Source organism: Bombina bombina, chromosome 3 (genome assembly GCF_027579735.1).
Source record: "Bombina bombina isolate aBomBom1 chromosome 3, aBomBom1.pri, whole genome shotgun sequence".
NCBI classification, from domain to species: domain Eukaryota; kingdom Metazoa; phylum Chordata; class Amphibia; order Anura; family Bombinatoridae; genus Bombina; species Bombina bombina.
In genome coordinates this window covers 1,101,344,811-1,101,363,714 of record NC_069501.1, presented here as the reverse complement: position 1 = coordinate 1,101,363,714, position 18,904 = coordinate 1,101,344,811, and the positions used below count along the sequence as shown (strand labels likewise).

The window sequence follows — 18,904 nt, the reverse complement described above, 5'->3', positions numbered from 1 at the left end:
ATATATATAAAATCATCATTCTTCATTGGCCCACTGCAATAATACTGCTTGCAGGTTTCTTTTATAGCCCTGATAGATCACTGTGGCGCTCCTATTCTCTCTTTTTTCATACATTGTTAGCTGGGTCCTTTTTTAGGAGGTCCCTTTATAGTGAGCTTGTTTTCTTTTCCCAGGCGCAGTCAATCTCACTTGCTATTTCTGATTTTACTGACCACCCGGCTAAAATGTTGGCTAATATTACAAAAATTAAATTTTTTATTGTTAAATTATCATTAAATGTATTTGTTAAATTATGCAATTAGTATGTGCTTTGGATAGCAGAAAATGTTATTATATTAAATTAGATTTTAGACAGTCCTCTGTTCATATTTCCGGTTCCAGAAAGGGTCAGAAGGCTACATTGGTTCTTTCTTAGAGGCGAGACAGTCTCCTCTTAAACGCATCACTTCCCATTCTACTAGGTCAGTTGCTACTTCCGGGACTTTTAAGAATGAAGTGTCTCTTGATTAAATTTGCAATTTCAGCTACTCCTTTCTTCTTCTTTTTTGTTTTTGCTTCTTCTGAAGCAGCTTTTGGTAGGAAAGTTCTTTATTTTTTTTTCCTTTTATTTTTTTATTAGCCATCTGTCCTAATAAAGGACTAATTTCTATTGAGGTGGTAAATTGTGGAAACTGGTGATAAACATTTATCTCCATTAAAGTCTATGGAAATTTTTTATTTTACCACCAGTTTCCAAACATTTCCACCTCAGTGTAAACTAGCCCAAAGTTTGGTATTCAACATTTAGACCGGATACATTAACATATCATGTTTCCTTATTTTTTATTATTAATATTTTTTTTATTTAAAAAAAAAAAAAAAAAACTAAACAAAGAAACCTTGCATAGTTGGTGTCGGTATGGAGCAGTTAAAGGGACAGTATACTTAAAAAGAAAATGGTATTGTTTAAAATATAGATAATCTCTTTATTACCCATTCCCCAGTTTTGCATAACCAACACTGTTATATTAATGCCCCCTTATCGAAGTGCTATTTACAATCTTGAATTTTAGCCAACCAGTGCTGACTCCTGCATAATTCTATGGGAATGAGCACAATGTTATCTATATAGCACACACAAGCTAGCACTGTCTAACTGTAAAAAATAACCTGTAAAATTCATTGTGATAATTGATGGCCTTTAAGGGGTTATAAATCAGCCTATGAGCCTACCTAGGTTTAGCTTAAAAAAAGAATACCAAGGGAACAAAGCAAATTTGATGATACAAGTTAAATGTAAAGTTGTTTAAAATTGCATGCCCTATCTAAATTATGAAAGTTTTATTTTAACTTTACTGTCCCTTTAAATCTATATTAAATTTCCCAATTTTTTTTTATTACATATTCTTTATTTAGTTAATAAAATTTAAGACATTGGCATTCAGATGTGCGTATTTTTTTTCTTATTGTGCATTATATTCTAAAACACAATTCTTTTGTATTCACAATACAATTTTTAATCTTTGCTTGAATACAATTATTTATTGTGTATTATTTGCTTACATATGTTACTCACCATAACCTATTTTAAACCTTTTTTTTTGTTTTGTTTTAAGCCTGGAGTGAATTTGGCATTTGTGAATTCAGCACAGTTAACGTTTAAAAAAAACAATCGCATATTTAAAAATATCATCTGTTTTTGATTATCAGTCTACGGTGATCACTCAGAACGGTTTTTCATAATATAAAGCACATTTTTTTTTTAATACTCTGATCTGCCAAGAGGATCAGAAAAGTCAATATTATATAAAAACATTGTTATAGTGTACTGCCTTTATTGGCCACTAGACAGCACTGTAGAACTGCATGTTAGAATATTGTTATAAAAAAACAAAACCCTCACATGCAAGAGAATGAGGATTTTTCCTTTCTCTTTGATAAAATTTGGAATTCTCCCAGCAGAGACAAATTTATAAGCAGAACCTCTACTAAGGTCAATTTTGATGCTCTGGAAAATAAAAATTGTAATAATTTCTAACTGCATAAAATGAGTGTATGTTTCATATAAATTGTGTTATTCATATTGAGATAAAACTCAAAATACTTGAACATATAAAAAAAAGAAGCAAAATAATATTTATGATGAACATGACATAACTATAGCCTGCAAACAATGGAACATTTTCTGTGTTTTTCTTCCATATTTGTATTCATAAAAATATAAAATGTATACATTTATAGGGTAATTAGAGAATACCTATCCCATGACTTTGGAGAATATTAATATTTGTGTATGTGCCAACACGACAGGCTTGCCAAATTAATAATAAAAAATAAAAATAGAAACCAATCAATTTAATTATATATATTTTTTTTAAATCTGTCTTTAGATATACTTGCTTACTTCCTGTTCTTTTTGTTTAGTTGACCTATCAATGTTTTGTACATATGTGTAATGTAAATTGTAGAAAACTAGAGGAAGACAAAAAAACACAACATACTATAATAGAAAAATAATACAAATTAGAGCCTCTATCATTTGTCTACTAATATATTCAACCTATTAAGTACATGGGTGCTACACAATTCTTTGTAATATCTGGTTATTGTAAATTATCATTAGAAATTGCTTGCATTTATGCTCTGTAATTGTGGTGCATGCACATTATTTATGTTTTGTTGTATTTTAACCACATATCAATGGACACATCTTTAATAGTTAGACAGTTTTTTTTTTTGTTTTTTTGTTTTTTTTTACTTATTTCCATATAAATTTAGCTTCTAGCTAGTTTTTTCCACTTTTTTAAATCTGGGTATCCATGCTGAACATTACTTCATAATTTATTTAAATATATTACAGAGGATAGAGTGTAATGATGTCTTTGAGATATTTATTGAGAGGTTTTTCATAAACCTTTTAATGTGATCTCATGACGTTTAAGAGATCTATTAAGAGGATGTGGCACCTTAATCAAAAGAGAACTTATACAGTCAGTACATAAGGGAGGGTTCTAATAAATATCAATATTCCTTTCCTGAAAAGCTGACAGGCTGATCTGGCATTCATCCTTACTTATAAGGTAATGCATCACTTGCATTTAAAAAGCAAAATCCCGATTTGACAACAGATACAATATTTTCTTTGTTCTTCAATTTATTTTAAATGAATCTTCTAATATAGCCTCATATGGAAAAAGATTGCTGTCAAAAACCATTTGTGATTCTTTATCATTGTACATAAATTGTGACATACAAATCAAAATTTTCAAATACAATTTTTTTATTTATTTTTTACAAATCTTTAATTACAAATACAGTTCTTTTTTTTGGAAGTACAATCTTGTTTTTTGGAATTATACTTTTGTTTTTTTGGAACTATAATACAATTTTTTCTTTTGGAAGTACAATTCTTTTTTGTTTTGTTTTGGGGAATTACAATTCCGGTAAGTGTCAAAAATAAATCTAGTTTCCATTTTGCTAAAGGACTTGTGATGTCACAGCATTCGCTTTGTCTGCCTGGGAAGTAGCTGCTCTTTTGCTTTCAAATTAAATGTGGAGAAGAAAAGCTGCTAATATAAAAGCTGTGATTACATCATCAAAATCCCTTCGTTCATTGTTATTATAAAACAAGGCAGAATAAGCACTTTGGGCATGTTAAAGCATGTTGTATGGTAAAACATAAAAAACATACGCTGAAAGATGACCACATGGTACAGTGAGTTTTTGATGCTACCATGAAAACTTTGTTTAAATCATGAAAAACAATATTCTTCTGTATAGTGTTGTATATGATGCAAATGAGAATAATCGCTTCTGGTATGTTAAGCCATGTTGTATGTTACATAATAAATGTTAAAAAGTTTACCTGAGATGTTCATGTGCTGGAGTTATCAGTCATTTCTCCAAACTTAATTAAAAGCAAACAAGCTGCTATTTCCCAGGCACATACTGACGTAAATGCTGTGACATCTAGGGTTGCCACCCGCCCCGGTTTCACCGGGACAATCCCGGTCTGAGGCTCTGTGTCCCGGAACTAGCCTCAAATCCCCCGGGCTGAGCGCTCCCCTGGCGCAGCAATGACTCAAGCACAGACTTTGCAAACAATAAGCTGGCCAGAGGAGCGCTTAGCCCGGGGTTACTAACCAGCACCGGGTAGGAGGGGACCATACAGCTCTCAGTATTATCCCCTGACATTCACCCTCAGTATTAGCCTTACTGACAGGCAGCTCCAGGTTGCCATGGTGATAAGGCTATGCCAGGTGTTAGCCGCAAACCGCTTCTCATTGCGACCTTGAGGATGTGTGAGTGACACAGCGCCGTGCCGTGCGGCTGAGGCAGAGAGTACAGCCAGCGGCTGGAAGTGGGACAGCAGAAAGAGCCAGGCTCCGGACTCAGCACACATCACAGGCCCCCCCTGGCACAGATCCCTGAGCTCAGCCCAGCCTCCAACACCGACAGAGAGATGATCCTGGCCGACTTCCAGGTACAGCTGAGGGAGCAGGCTAAACAAAGATCTGGGGGTGGATAGGCAGCCTGGGTCTTTGACAAACACTGAAGCAGGAGAAGGGATTACCAGAAGTCCCACTTTTACTGGGATTGTCCCGGTTTGGAGGCGCTGTCCCAATGTCCCACCCAGTTGTTCATTCTGTCCCATTAGGGTTGCCACCTCCAGGTTTCAAATCATGTGTCCGGGTTTCAGACCACCTGAAACCCAGACACATTATTCAAAATGACTGGACTGTGGCTCTCCAGCATAGTTGGATGCTGGTACGTTCATGTCCTTCAAAGTTTACATTTAGTGATACAGGCTGAGTGAGCAGCATAGTTTTTTTTAATTTTGTAGTGCTACTTGGTTTATTTTTCTAAGAATTTAACACCCCCCCCCCCCCCGACCCCTGGTGACATTGCCAGTAATACACCTTTAGGGGAATCATATGGGTATGAATAGGAAGTACAGACAGGCAGGAGTTTTGGCCTGGATCTTGCTTTACTGCATGCAGGATAGCATTTGGCTGTAATCTTCCTGCATTATGGTATAGAGTAGCCTCTTAAACAGCTTTAGCGGGTACGTGTTTCTTTTTTACTTTCATTCAATGTTGTATTTATGTCTAATCAGTATTTGGCTCTGTTCCTTAATTAGACACATAAAACACATATTACACTGCAGATATTAAATTGTGAAATTGATAATTATGAAAGTGATAATTATGCTTGATGTTTGGCATTATTTAGAATCTGAGATTTAGATTAATGATTTATTTGCCATGACAACATAATGGTGCCTTTTTCACTAGGGGTGGTGTTATGGTCTATTTAAACTGTGTGATTCACTTGTTTGACTGAGGAAGGGTAGAGTATCCACAAAACATTACACACATAAAAGCTACTACTTTAAAAGGACCGGTAATTGCCACACCCCCTTGACCACGCTCCTGACCACACCCCCACTGGCACCGCACCAGGTGGTCCCAGTTTCACCTCTACAAATTATGGTAAGTATATATATATATATATATGTATATATATATATATATATATATAATATATATATATATATATATATATATAATATATATATATATATATATATATATATATAAAATAATTTCATAATAAATTTAAGGTCGCGGCAAGCCACGCCCCAAGCCACACCCCCAAACCACGCCCTCTCCACGCCCACTTAAAAAGTGTCAAGGATTTTTTTGGGCAAAAGGTGGCAACCCTAGTGACATCACAAGTCATTTAGCAAAATGGGAACTAGATTTATTTTTGACACATACTCGAAGTGTGATTAAAAAAAAAAAAAGAATTGTACTTCCAAAAGAAAAAAATTGTATTTACAAAAAACAAAAGTGTAATTCCAAAAAACAAGTGTACGTCCAGGGGGAAAAAAAAGTATTTCCAAAAAAAAAATTATTTGAAAAAGTTTAGATTTATATTTGTATGTCTCAATTTATGTACAATGATAAATAATCGCACACGCTTGCATTTTTGACAGCAATCTTATTCCATAGCCTCATTGCTACAGCTAGTTTTCTTCACAGCTTTGCTCAGTGTAAGCTATTAGATTGGCTCCAGTGAGCAGATATGTATAGAAAAAGTAATATCAGTCTAAAAAGTTATAATAAGAAAACTCAGAAGTGAGTTTTTTTTATTTATCTAACTTAAATCACGCAAAATGTTATATTGTTATGTATTGTTATAGATAGGGTGACCATATTGCTGCTTTAAAAAGGAACACGTAAAACATACATGTCAGGGTTCTTATAATGGAACATTATTCAAGACATTTCTTTAAACAGCTCTGACATATGTATTTTTCATATGTGTCCCTTTTTAAAGCGGCAATATGGTCACCCTAGTTATAGAAATAATGCATCCACTTCCTTTTAAATCTATAAATGGTAAACTTTGAAATAAATCAAATTTTAATTTGTCTTTAAGAGACACTCATAGCTATGAAATATAGCACTTGAGTGTTGTGAGAATAATTTTGTTTATTATCATGGCTAAGTGTGACAGTTTTTTCACTTATTCCCTCTGTTGTATTTGATCTTTTTTGAGGAATGGTCCCAGCCAAACCTACTGAAATCTAGAGATCAAGACCGACAAGCAGAAAACCATCTTGCTGGCTGAGAAGATCCTGTTTCTAAGATTTGGTCCTTCTAGCAGCATATCATAAAATATTACTTCCATGGTTCCCAATCTTCTTTCAGAGTTTTTTTGTTTTTTTTATTCACAAGATCTGGCACTTGCAGCTTAGTTAATTGTCCTGCGACTTCCATTCTTTGGCAGACCCAAAAGCTAGGTACAGCCAAGGTTTATGATAAGGTTTTGACAGTTTTGTCTAAATGATGTAATGGAAATAAAATCTACACTGGGCTTCCCTATTAGATCCATTGACACTGATGTTTTCCACTATACTTTTATGGTTTTAGACATCAGTTTCTGAAATATATGTTTTGCTCATTCAGTTTTCACTCTGTTTTGACAGTTTTCCAGGTTCTGGAAGAAATTTATCCTGTCTTCAAGCATCCCATTTCTCCATGGACTTTCAATTTAGCTCTTCAATAAACTTTATCCTTTTAACCAGTGCATAGGCTTTGAAGATGACTTGTGCTTGTCCACAGCTGTAAGTGTGCCAGATTGTATGGCTCTATACCAGGCCTCCTTTTTTGAATTTTATTATCAGGATAAGACTGTTTTTACATTTATTTTGTTTTCTTTTTAAAGTTCTCAGAATATTAATTCTGTTTTTTTGTGTCACTCTGGATCTGCCTTTATTTCAACATTAATGAGGAAGCTTTGCTACACATGCTTGATGTAGCTATTGTTGGTATCTGAATTCAAATGATTGTTTTCTTATTGAAAATAACTGATAACTAATCAGTAATGTAGCAAGGCGGGGTTGTATCTTCAGGATGGACCTCGAAAACAACTAGAAAGAGCTGTGCAAGGGTTTTTACCCTGTCAAAGTTTTAGAGGAAGTTCAGATGAACTTTCCTAGAAACAATTCTAAGTATTGTGTTATTACTAAGGTTTTAGCTTGCTTGCCTCCAGCTGTAAAACACAAAAGTTTGCAGGGATTTAAAGGTGGTCTTTCTCTGGCCTTTAGCTCAGTCTGGACTTCCTTTAATAAAAGCCATTCAATGTTACCCATTAATGATACAGGTTTTCTGATTCTGAAGATAGTCTCTCTGAGAAACAAGACCCTGATGTTGTGGCTGAGGATGTCTCCTTTAATTTCAGGCTTGAGCATAGTCTTGCCTTATTGCAGGAAGTTTTAATAGCTTTAGAGGATTGTCCTACTCAAGTCAAGCAACATGTTAAAAGGATTGATAGAAAAAGTTAAAGTAGATCCTAAGCAGCTTTCCTCTTTTCCTGTGACTGATTCAGTTTCTAAAATTATTTCAAAGGAATGGCAGAAGCCAGTTATTCCTTTTGTTCCATTAACCAACTTTAAATCTGTTTCTTCTCCCTTCTGTTAATATAGAGATCTGGGAAAGTGTTTCTAAGGTAAGCTCAGCTGTTTTCACGTTGGCCAGGCGTTACACCCCTGCTGCTCAAAGATATGGCTATTCCAAATCTTCCTGGAAGTCTAACTATTGGTCCAAATAAAAACAGTCCAAGAAGTCTACCCCAGCTCCCAAGACCGCATGAAGGTGCGGCCCCCCCCATACTAGATCAGTAACTTGTGGGGGGCAGATTAATTCACTTTTGAGAGGCTTGGGATAGATCGTTTTAGGATCCCTTGTTATTGCAAGACATTTCCCAGGATATTGAATAAGTTTTCTTTTAAGGCCTACGTGAAAGATTCTTTCTGTCTTGAGTGCCTCAAGATCCTTTAAAGGGCCAAGCATGCTTGGCTTGTGTGAGAGATATGTAATTAATGGGAGTGATTACTGCAGTTTCAACTTCAAAATCCAAGTTTTTTTTTTTTATCTCGTTATAGTAACAAAAAATATTGAAAAAATTCCTGAAAGTTAATACTTTCAAGATTGAGACAATTTACACTTTACTTTCTTTAGTGCACAAAGCTCAGTTTATGTCTACAATAGACTTAAAAGATGATTATTTGTATATCCATATACACAGGGATCATGTTAAGTTCCTGAGATTTGCTTTACTAGACAAGCATTATCAGTTTGTTGCCCTCCTTTTTGGTCTGGCTACAGCTCCCAGAGTGTTTACAAAAGTACTGGGAGCTTTGATGTCTGTAGTTGGAGCTCAAGGAATTTCTGTAGTTCCTTACTTGGACTGGTTCAGGCTCCTTATCATCTGGCTGTGTCTCTCACACTCATAGTTCTTCAGGTGCTTCAGAATCACGGTTGGAGAATAAATAAAAAAGCTCTAACTCCTCTGACCCTGGTGCCTTTTCTATGGTTCATAATCAATACCATTACTATGTTTTTGTCTCTGACAGATCAGCGCAGACTGAAGCTGCAACAGGCCTGTGCCCTTCTGCTGCTGAATCCTCTCCCTTCCTTTGCTCAGTGCATGGAAGTTCTGAGTCTCATAGTGGCTGCCTCAGATACAGTTAAATTTTCCAGAATTTATCTTTAGGCCCTCCAATTATAGATGCTGCATCAATGGAATGGACACCATGAGGATCTGTCTCAGAAAATTTGTGTTAGATCTCAAGACAAGACAATCTGTTCTTCGAGCGTGGATAGTAATCTCCACAGATGCCAGCTTGTTAAATTGAGTTGCAATCTGTGCGTCTCATAGTTTTGTCTCAGGAGGCAAGGTTATCAATTAAATATTCTGGAACTCTGTGCAATCTTCAGAGCTCTCCAGAGTTGGCCTAACCTTAGACATGAGTATTTTCTGAGATTCCAGTCAGACTTTGTCATGGTAGTGGCTTATGTCAATCATCAGAAAGGAAGTCCCATCATTGCAAAATTTCTGCCATCAACTTTCTGGGTGTGAACAATTGGGAGGCAGACTTTCTTAGTTCCCCAGTTTCTTCACCCAGGGAAATGGTCCCTGAGTCAGGAAGTTTTTTACCAAATTGTGAAATGTTGTGGTCGGCCAGAGAGAGATTTCATGGCTTCTCATTTGATTAGTAAACTGCCTCAGTATTGTGCCTGGTCTCTGGATCTTCAGGCGAGTCTGATAGATTCCTTAGTGGTCTCTTGTTTGTTCAGGATTTGATTTGCGGATCTGGTGCAGATGTCCCTGGAGACTTCTTTTAAGAAAGGATCTTGTCTCTCAAGGCCTTTTCTTTTATCAAGGTCTCAAAACTCTGAAGTTGATGGCATGGTGATGGAACACTCATTTCTTTCTCATAGAGGTTTTTGACAAGGTTATTGATACCTCAAATCAGGCTAGAAAACCTGATATCAGGTGCGTTTATCATAAAGTCTTGAAAACCTGCTTTGTGTGTTGTTCTCGCAAATGTTACCCTTAATTCCTAGAGTTCTTGGGTTCCTGCAGGAAGGCTTAGATAAATGCTTATCAGCCAGTTAACTGAAGGGTAAGATTTTGTCTCTTTCTGTTTTGTTTCATAAAATAAAAATGCTAAAATTCCTGACTTTCAGGTCTTTAATCAGAATTAGCTGAAAATGAAAAGAAAAAAAAGGTGCTCCAATGGTGCAGAGAATCAAACAGACTTGTGATATAATTCAAAACTTCCCTCCACCGAAATGATGCTCACAAGGGAGTTGCACTATTATGCATTGCAAGTCAAACAGGGTGGATGGATTAGAGCCCCCCAGCTGGCTCACTCTGGCAAACAGGAACGTGTTCTCCAGGATAGTAGAAACAGCCAATCTTAAGACTTATTAAAGATCTCAAAATGACAATTAACAGGACCTTAAAAGCATACACCCCTAACCAAAATGGGGCAATTTATTGTATAAAAAGTTAAAAGATCATAAACAATCTGCAACACATTTCTCAGTGCTTCTGGCACCGTTTCATCAGGCAGTTCATACAAACAAAAGATTAACACAACCTATATAAAGCATTAGGATACCAAACAACAATTCAAATTTTCCAATCCCTGTGTGTCAGTCTGCATCAAGAGTCTTGATTGTTGATGTGCTCCTGCTGGGTGCACCACTGATTTAACCCCTTGATGCAGACTGACACGGATTGGACAATTCAAATTGTTGTTTGGTATCCTAATGCTTTATATAGGTTGTGTTAATTTTTTGTTTGTATGAACTGCCTGATAAAACGGTTCCAGAAGCACTGAGAAATGTGTTGCAGATTGTTTTATGATCTTTTAACTTTTTATACAATAAATTGCCCCCTTTTGGTTAGGGGTGTATGCTTTTAAGGTCTTGTGAGTTGTCATTTTCAGATCTTTAATAAGCCTTATGATTGGCTGTTTCTACTATCCTGGAGGACACGTTCCTGTTTGCATAATAGTGCATCTCGGTTGAGGGGAGTTTTGAATTATATCCCAATTCTGTTTGATTCTCTGCACCATTGGAGCACCTTTTTTTTTCCTTTTCAGAATATCCACTTGTTTCAAGAAAGAGAGCTTATCCTGGTGCCTGACATCGACGGAAGCCTCAAGAGGGTGCCTTTGTCAATTAAAACCATCCCAGTATGGACACAATTTGGTGACTTCTTATCACAATTGAACCACAATTGAAAATCTTATTCTGGTTTTGATGGTTCTTTAGCCTCCTCTTTTTGATCCCATGCATGGTTTAGACCTTAAAGGGACAGTACACTGTAAAATAGTTTTTCCATTAATGTATTTTAAATGACTTGTTATACCAACTGCAGAGTATAACATATTTGAGAAATTGCATTTTCAGGTTTATTTGTGTATATGAAGTAGCTGGTTTTGTGCTTTGAAACCACAGCCTATTACAATGGGTTGAGCTTCAGGTAATATCAGATCTCATTATGTTATCACTTTTATGTACACAGACTTGCTTCCTTATCTTATATTTGTCTGGAACACCAAAGCTCAATAGATAGAGAGAACAATGACAAATTATCATTTTATTACTTAACTATCATGTCCCCCACTGAGAGTGTAATCTCTTCTGCTGGCTGTGTTTACTTAGGCTTGTCAATAGCATATACGCCAGTATCAAAACTTTCAGTATAGGTTGGGAAACCACAAGCTAAATCAGCTATTTCAAATGCTGAAATATGAGTAAAGGAGCTACTTGCAACCAATTTAATACACTCTAGCAGGTAAAAAGGAACATTGGGAATAATTTAAAGGGGAGAAAGTTTTTGGGTGAACTGTCCCTTTAAGCTTTTATCCTGGAAGTTTTTTTTTCTTCTAGCTCGTTCTTCAGCTAGAAGGATCTCTGAGCTTTTTTTTTTTTGTTAATTTTTCTGGGCCTTGCGAAGCTCAGTAAGCTACGGCTGTTACTTTAGCAGCTTGGCTATAAGCCTTAATTTGCAAGGCTTATTTGATTACAGGTAAAACTTCCCCTGAGTGCATTACTGCTCATTCCTCTAGAGCACTTGTTACTTCTTGGGCCTTTCATATTGAGGCTTCTATTCATCAGATTTGTAAGGCAGCTACTTGGTCTTTGCACACTTTAACTAAATGTTATCACTTTGATGTGTATGCTTATTCTAAAGCTGCCTTTGGATGCAGAGTTCTGTGGGCCATAGTGCCCAAATAGTAATGTCCTGCCTTCACTCTTTGTCCCCCCTATTCACTGTGGTTTTATGGACTCCACAGCTTTGGTATTGATTCCCACATGTGATGACAAGTGGACTCTCACCATCTGATGAAAGAAAACAATATATGCTTACATGAGAAATTTAATTTCTTTCACGATGGTGATAGAGCACAAGCCTAACCTTTTCTTTTTGTTCAGGTGGCGGCAATATTTGTTTTGCACTTCTTTGCCGCGCTTTATCTTATCTACTTGGCTATATTTATGACTGAGAATAATGGGAAATGGGAGGGATTTAAAGCTGTGGTGTATTGCTGAGTCTTTTACTACCTCCTAGTGGTCAGGAGGGGAATATTCCCACACTTGATGACTTTGTTTCTCTTTTTGCACTTTTATGTCCCTGTAATATATTCCTATTGTTTTGTTTTCATTTGCATGGCTTGAATCTAAATGGAAGATTTGCAGATAAAGCAAAAAAGCAGCATTTACTGACAGCATAAATTTGTGTTTCCTTTCAGGATGACAGTAAACAGGCTCAGTTCTTAGCTTTGGCTGTTGTCTACTTTATATCTGTTTTAATGGTATCCAAATACCGTGATATATTAGAGCCTCAGAGGGAAACTGCACGGTCCACAAACCAGTCTGCTAGGAACATTAGACAAGAAATTAATTCACCAACAAGTACAGGTATGTAATTTGCTCAGATGCTTTGTTGCAGTGCAATTTAGTTGTAAAAGATAAAGGGATAATCTACTTGATGCTATCCTGTTTATGGTTGATCTACCGCTATTTATATTGTGTTTTTATTTGGTTTTTTAAATTATTATATCATTCCTAAACAGGCTGTGTTTTGCTGGGTAAATAACCATTCAATCATACACTTGTATCACTAAATCTTATCTTTAAAAGCACAGTCTACTCCAGAATTTGTATTGCTTAAAAAGATAAAAACCTCTTTATTACCCATTCCCCAGTTTTGCATAACCAACACAGTTATAATATACTTTTTACCTATGTGATTACCATGTATCTAAGCCTCTGCAGACTGCCCCTTATTTCATTTCTTTTGACAGACATGCTTTATAGACAATCAGTGCTGACTCCTAGGTAACCCCATTGGAGTGAGCACAATGTTAACTATAATGGCACACATCACTAGCGCAATATAGCTGTAAAATAACAGGCCAAATGCACTGAGATAAGAGGCGGGTTCAAGGGCTTAGAAATTAGCATGCAAGCCTACCTAGCTTCAGCATTCAGCAAAGAATACCAAAAATACAAAGCAAATTTGATGATGAAAGTACATTTGAAAGTTGTTTAACATTGCATGCCCTGTCTGAATCATTGAGGTTAATGTTGACTAGACTGTCCATTTAAATAACCTGGAGATACTCACATTTGATTGGAGGAGGTTTCATTTTCAGGAAAGCCATGTTGGAAGATAACACTAGCTTAAAATATAAAATCAATGAATACAAATTCTAAAATAAATATATGCAAATAATCATCTCAAATCATAAAATTGCCACTTTTTACTATTTGATAAACTCTAAATAAAATACATATGGAATAATTATGGTTTACAATGCCTTTGGCTTTTTTATGTGTACAGATAGTTGGTGCCCGGTAAGTAGTGGTTGTTTCTTTTAAGAATGAAAATCATGTTAATACTTTGATTATTTTTTAAAAAGACAAGAAATATATTCTTTATGTACTATACAGGACTAGTTTACAAGTAGAGCTCAATCAATAGTGTAGGGTGCACAACCTTGTTCAAAAAGTAATGCACAATTTTTGTATAACAGCAACTTTATTAGCACACCCTATGCTTTTAATGGATAGCGCAGGCACGCTCATTACGCACATATTACAAATGGTGAGTTAAAGGGCCATGAAACCCAAAACTTTCATGATTCAGATAACGCATACAATTTTAAACAAATTTCTAATTTACTTCTATTATCTAATTTGCTTATTTGTATTGGAATCCTTAATTGAAAAGCATACCTAGGTCGGCTCAGAAACTGGAAGCTAGCAGCTGATTGGTGGCTGCACATATATACCTCTTGTCATTGGCTTACCGATGGGTTAAACTATCTCGACAGTAGTGTATTGCTTCTTCAATTAAGGATACCAAGAGAATGAAGAAAAATTGGTAATAGAATTAAATTGTCAAGTTGTTTAAAAATGTATGTTCTATTTGATTCATGAAATAAAATGTTTGGTTTTTACGTCCCTTTAAGTGTTGAGCTCAAGCACAATACAAAATACCACTGTAAAATGTAGCACTTTTTTAAGACCTGAAGTAATTATTAATATTATAGCGATGTGGAATCTGACACTATAGAAATAACTGGTAGTAATAATATATATAGAACTACATAAAGAGCTCTACAACCCTCAGCTTAGTGCTTGAGCGATATCGGACATGCCCCCATAGAAGTATATTAACCCCTTAATGACCTACGACGTATGTCCTCACAAAAAATACCCTTAATGACAGAGGACGGCGTCGGTCTTGGAAAGCAGTGGAAGCGATCCTGATCGCTTTCAGCTGCTTTCCGGTTATTGCAGTGATGCCTCGATATCAAGGCATTCTGCAATAACATTTCTTACGCCTCTGATGCAGAGAGAGCCACTCTGTACATAGATGGCCGGTATCGTTGGTGGGTGGGAGCCGGTATGGGAGGCGGGTGGGCGGCCATCGATGGCTTGGATCAGTAAGAGGGGGGCGGGGTCACCGGGGGTGCGCACGTGCATGTGGGGAGGGAAGGGAGCTGTTTGGGAGGGATCTGGGGGTCGGATGTGTCAGGTGGCAGGCTGATCTCTACACTAAAGCTAAAATTAACCCTGCAAGCTCTCTACAAGCTACCTAATTAAGGCCTTCACTGCTAGACATAATACACGTGTGATGCGCAGTGGCATTTAGCGGCCTTCTAATTACCAAAAAGCAACACCAAAGCCATATATGTCTGCTATTTCTGAACAAAGGGGATCCAGAGAAGCATTTACAACCATTTGTGCCATAATTGCACAAGTTGTTTGTAAATAATAATGTAAAAAAGTGAAAAAAAAATGTATTTGATCGCATTTGGCGGTGAAATGGCGGCATGAAATATACCAAAATGGGCCTAGATCAATACTTTGGGATGTCTTCTAAAAAAAAAAAAAATGTACATGTGAAGGATTATTCAGGGATTCCTGACAGATATCAGTGTCCCAATGTAACTAGCGCTAATTTTGAAAAAAAAAGTGGTTTGGAAATAGCAAAGTGCTACTTGTACTTATTGCCCTATAACTTGCAAAAAAAAAGCAAAGAACATGTAAACATTGGGTATTTCTAAACTCAGGACAAAATTTAGAAACTATTTAGCATGGGTGTTTTTTAGTGGTTGTAGATGTGTAACAGATTTTGGGAGTCAAAGTTAGAAAAAGTGTGTTTTTTTCCATTTTTTCCTCATTTTATAAAAAAAAAATTATAGTAAGTTATAAGATATGATGAAAATAATGGTATCTTTAGAAAGTACATTTAATGGCGAGAAAAACTGTATATAATATGTGTAGGTACAGTAAATGAGTAAGACGAAAATTACAGCTAAACACAAACACCGCAAAAATGTAAAAATAGCCTTGGTCCCAAACGGACAGAAAAGGGAAAAGTGCTGTGGTCATTTAGTCGTTAAAGGGACACTAAACCCAATTTTTGTTCTTTCATGATTCAAATAGAGCATGCAATTTTAAGCAACTTTCAAATTTACTCCTATTATAATTTTTTCTTCGTTCTCTTGCTATCTTTATTATAAAAAAAAAGCAGGAATGTAAAGCTTAGGAGCCGGCCCATTTTAGAGTAGCCATTTTATATATTTATTAATTAGTAATCTTCAGTAATAAGCCTTTTGAATTCGTTCCAGTATATAGTCCTACACCACACCTATAGATACATCCATATTAACCCCTTACCGACCACGTCATACCATGTACGTCACTGGTCATTTTCTGGTTAATAACAGCACAGGTCCTGCTGCAAGCGGCAGGACCACACTATTATTATACCCTCCCTCCTCCCTTCTAGTCACCGAAAATAGCTGTCGGCGAGACCACCCTATTAATTACACAATCCCCACAGAAAGACCAGCGACGTACAGGGTATGTCGCTGGTCTTTAAGGGATTGGTATCTATAAATGTGTTAGATTAAAGGGGACAACATAAATTGACACAATAATAGATAACTCGCTGGTAAACCTGCCCAGAGGGCAGTCTGTGTTGTAAATACAACAAATAAAAAAAATAGAACTACAGAAAAAAATAAACACATTATCCAAAATAAAAAAAATTCAACCTAATCCCTATGAAAATAAAAACACCCCCCAAAATAAAAACGCCCCCTAACTAATCTAATGCTAAACTTCCAATAGCCCTTAAAAGGTGCCCATAACCCTAATCTAAAAAAACAAAACCTAAGTCTAACCACCAAAACGTAATAAATTAAACCTAATCCCTATGAAAATAAAAAAGCCCCCTAAAATAAAAACACCCCCTAATCTAATGCTAAACTACCAATATCCCTTAAAAGGGCTTTTTGTAGGGCATTGCCCTAAGTTAAACAGCTCTTTTGCAGTTACAAAAAATTCTAAGTCCCCCCTAACAGTAAAACCCACCACCCACAAAACCCCCAAAATAAATAAACCGAACACTAAAAAACCTAAACTACCCATTTCCCTGAAAAGGGCATTTGTATGGGCATTGCCCTTAAAAAGGACATTCATCTCTCTTGCTGCCCTTAAAAGGGCATTCAGCTCTTTTTTAAGAAGTGCCCATAAACCTAATATAAAAAAAAAAGATTTTTTTTTTAAAAAACCCTCAAGTCTAACCGCCAAAAATTAAAAAAAATAAACCTAAGTTTAAATTAAGATAAAATTACAGAAAATAAAAAACAAAATTATCAAACTTTAAAAAATTAAACCTAATCCCTATGGCCTAGATTTAGAGTTCGGCGGTAGCCGTCAAAACCAGCGTTAGAGGCTCCTAACGCTGGTTTTGGCCGCCCGCTGGTATTTGGAGTCAGTGATTAAAGGGTCTAACGCTCACTTTACAGCCGCGACTTTTCCATACCGCAGATCCCCCTACGCCATTTGCGTAGCCTATCTTTTCAATGGGATCTTTCTAACGCTGGTATTTAGAGTCGTTTCTGCAGTGAGCGTTAGAGCTCTAACGACAAGATTCCAGCCGCCTGAAAAAAGCAGGAGTTAAGAGCTTTCTGGCTAACGCCGGTTCATAAAGCTCTTAACTACTGTACCCTAAACTACACTAACACCCATAAACTACCTATGTACCCCTAAACCGAGGTCCCCCCACATCGCCGCCACTCGATTAAAATTTTTAACCCCTAATCTGCCGACCGCCACCTACGTTATACTTATGTACCCCTAATCTGCTGCCCCTAACCCCGCCGACCCCTATATTATATTTATTAACCCCTAACTTGCCCCACACAACGTCGCCGCAAGCTACTTAAAATAATTAACCCCTAATCTTCCGACCGCAAATCGCCGCCACCTACGTTATCCCTATGTACCCCTAATCTTCTGCCCCTAACATCGCCGACCCCTATGTTATATTTATTAACCCCTAATCTGCCCCCCACAACGTCGCCGACACCTACCTACACTTATTAACCCCTAATCTGCCGAGCGGACCTGAGCGCTACTATAATAAAGTTATTAACCCCTAATCCGCCTCACTAACCCTATCATAAATAGTATTAACCCCTAATCTGCCCTCCCTAACATCGCCGACACCTACCTTCAATTATTAACCCCTAATCTGCCGACCGGAGCTCACCGCTATTCTAATAAATGTATTAACCCCTAAAGCTAAGTCTAACCCTAACACTAACACCCCCCTAAGTTAAATATAATTTTTATCTAACGAAATAAATTAACTCTTATTAAATAAATGATTCCTATTTAAAGCTAAATACTTACCTGTAAAATAAATCCTAATATAGCTACAATATAAATTACATTTATATTATAGCTATTTTAGGATTAATATTTATTTTACAGGTAACTTTGTATTTATTTTAACCAGGTACAATAGCTATTAAATAGTTAAGAACTATTTAATAGTTACCTAGTTAAAATAATTACAAATTTACCTGTAAAATAAATCCTAACCTAAGATATAATTAAACCTAACACTACCCTATCAATAAAATAATTAAATAAACTACCTACAATTACCTACAATTAACCTAACACTACACTATCAATAAATTAATTAAACACAATTGCTACAAATAAATACAATTAAATAAACTATCTAAAGTACAAAAAATAAAAAAGAACTAAGTTACAGAAAATAAAAAAATATTTACAAACATAAGAAAAATATTACAACAATTTTAAACTAATTACACCTACTCTAAGCCCCCTAATAAAATAACAAAGACCCCCAAAATAAAAAATTCCCTACCCTATTCTAAATTTAAAAAGTTACAAGCTCTTTTACCTTACCAGCCCTGAACAGGGCCCTTTGCGGGGCATGCCCCAAGAAGTTCAGCTCTTTTGCCTGTAAAAGAAAACATACAATACCCCCCCCCCCCAACATTACAACCCACCACCCACATACCCCTAATCTAACCCAAACCCCCCTTAAATAAACCTAACACTAAGCCCCTGATGATCTTCCTACCTTGTCTTCACCATGCCAGGTTCACCGATCCGTCCTGGCTCCAAGATCTTCATCCAACCCAAGCGGGGGTTGGCGATCCATAATCCGGTGCTCCAAAGTCTTCCTCCTATCCGGCAAGAAGAGGACATCC

At 36.3% G+C, this 18,904-nt stretch overlaps 1 protein-coding gene across 1 annotated transcript in view; it reads left to right on the top strand.

Moving 5' to 3' along the window:
• NBEA (neurobeachin) overlaps positions 1 to 18,904 on the top strand; it is a 1,472,531-nt gene that overhangs the window by 681,813 nt on the left and 771,814 nt on the right. Inside the window, exon 29 of the mRNA XM_053708445.1 lies at positions 12,599 to 12,767. Coding sequence (XP_053564420.1) covers positions 12,599 to 12,767 — 169 coding nt within the window. The remainder of the gene's footprint in view (positions 1 to 12,598; positions 12,768 to 18,904) is intronic.